The 1,613-nt window shown below is 40.5% G+C and overlaps 1 protein-coding gene across 1 annotated transcript in view; it reads left to right on the top strand.

Moving 5' to 3' along the window:
- Positions 1-1,521, top strand: part of CD38 (CD38 molecule) — a 22,713-nt gene extending 21,192 nt beyond the window's left edge. Inside the window, exon 8 of the mRNA XM_008645039.2 lies at positions 1,335-1,521. Coding sequence (XP_008643261.1) covers positions 1,335-1,416 — 82 coding nt within the window. The 3' untranslated portion in view covers positions 1,417-1,521. The remainder of the gene's footprint in view (positions 1-1,334) is intronic.
- Positions 1,522-1,613: the final 92 nt, after the last annotated feature.

Raw genomic sequence — 1,613 nt, 5'->3', positions numbered from 1 at the left:
TCCTGCTGAGGAAATACAAAAGCCAGAGACCCTTTATCTCTCTGTGTGGGTTCAGAGACCTTCACACAGAGCAAAATTGTTCTTTAGAGACATTAGAAAAGCAGCAAACATTCAATATTGCTCATATCTTATCTGTCAGGAACAGCTTTTCAGTGTCAAGGACTCATACTGGGATAAGAACATTTACAAAGTAAACATACATTTCTATGAACTTCTGAGTTTGTGACAATAGTTTAAGTAAGGAAAAATTGGTCTGCAAAGGAGACAAATGATAGGTCTTTAAATCTGAAGGCAGAGCAAAATGTTCCTGTCTGGGTATTGCTGAACCTGATTAATGGGTGCTCTGCACTTCGTGAAAAAATTAGCCCTGGTGTAGTGCATAAATCTGCCAAATCATGTGCTTACTTTCTCTTTGGGTAAATGGAACCTTTTACCAATACTCCCAGGACTTTTAAGTAGGTTCAGATTATTTCAGCCTATGATGAAATGGCCCACGGGGCAAGGCAGAAAGGGGAAATATATCATAGCTTAGACCCCTTGTGTCTTAGCACAGGAAGGTACCTGGCACACCCGTTGCTGTATCTCACAACTCACTTCTGAAGGTAAAGTAACAAGTATGGCTTTTTGTCAAAGCTCAGCTAACACAGATATAAACAACTGGATTGAACAACATGGACAATTAATTTTATTATGGGCAGAATAATAAAACAAGAAATTTACAGGTAAAGCCAAACTTCAGACTGTGTAAGTTGGCTTCACACCCCTACACTCATTGCAAACAGAAACGTGTGGGTCTGTACCAGCTGGGCATCTGGCTTTTCATGCCATTTAGCAACTGAAGCTGATCATTTTCTCTTGCTCTTGTCCATGTCAATAGTGTCTTCCAGAAGTTTCTTTAAAACTAGATTCACTGGATGCATTAGAAAAAAACCTCATCATATGTGACATTCATAGCAACAGCTTTCTGTTGTAGCATTAGGGGTTACCAGTGAGTAAGCCAGATTGTGAACTTCCAGCATGGCAGGAATTCCACAGTCTGTGCAAGACATGTTGCTTCTTTTTTGCAATTATTTTTTATATTGCAGCATAGCTGACATGCTGTGAGGTCAGATCCTACTTTGTTTTCTACTGACTTGCCCTTGTCCCTAAAAACACCTAAATTACCTTTCTGCAGCAAGATCAAAAAGAATTACCCTAAGAAAAGCCATCTGCTTGATAAGCACAGGTGTAACACGCACTTTGACTTTCACATTGCATTCAGTAACTGTGAAGTTACTCTGTTGTACTTGCAAAGTGGTTATTAAATATTTGTTTGGTTTCATTTCTTATTTCAGGCCTGTTCAGCTCCTTCAGTGTGTGCATAACCCTGACCACACAGACTGCAGGCTTTGCACCAACGGCACAGCAATTCCATGAAACAGAGTCCCCCGCACTACTGAAAAATTTCATTCCTTGTGTGTAAAGCTGGGAAAGATGTGGCTACGTAGCTAAGAGTGATAACAGTAGCATGGTGTGTACTGAGTCCATAACCAGAAATCCTTGCTGTGGTACTAACAGCCAAGTAGTGGGAGACAATACCTGAGGTGTGATACTGTACACACACACACACAAAC

This window comes from Corvus brachyrhynchos, unplaced genomic scaffold, assembly GCF_000691975.1.
Source record: "Corvus brachyrhynchos isolate BGI_N302 unplaced genomic scaffold, ASM69197v1 scaffold80, whole genome shotgun sequence".
Taxonomy (NCBI): domain Eukaryota; kingdom Metazoa; phylum Chordata; class Aves; order Passeriformes; family Corvidae; genus Corvus; species Corvus brachyrhynchos.
The sequence above is the reverse complement of the archived record's forward strand: the minus strand, read 5'-3'. Positions and strand labels throughout refer to the sequence as shown.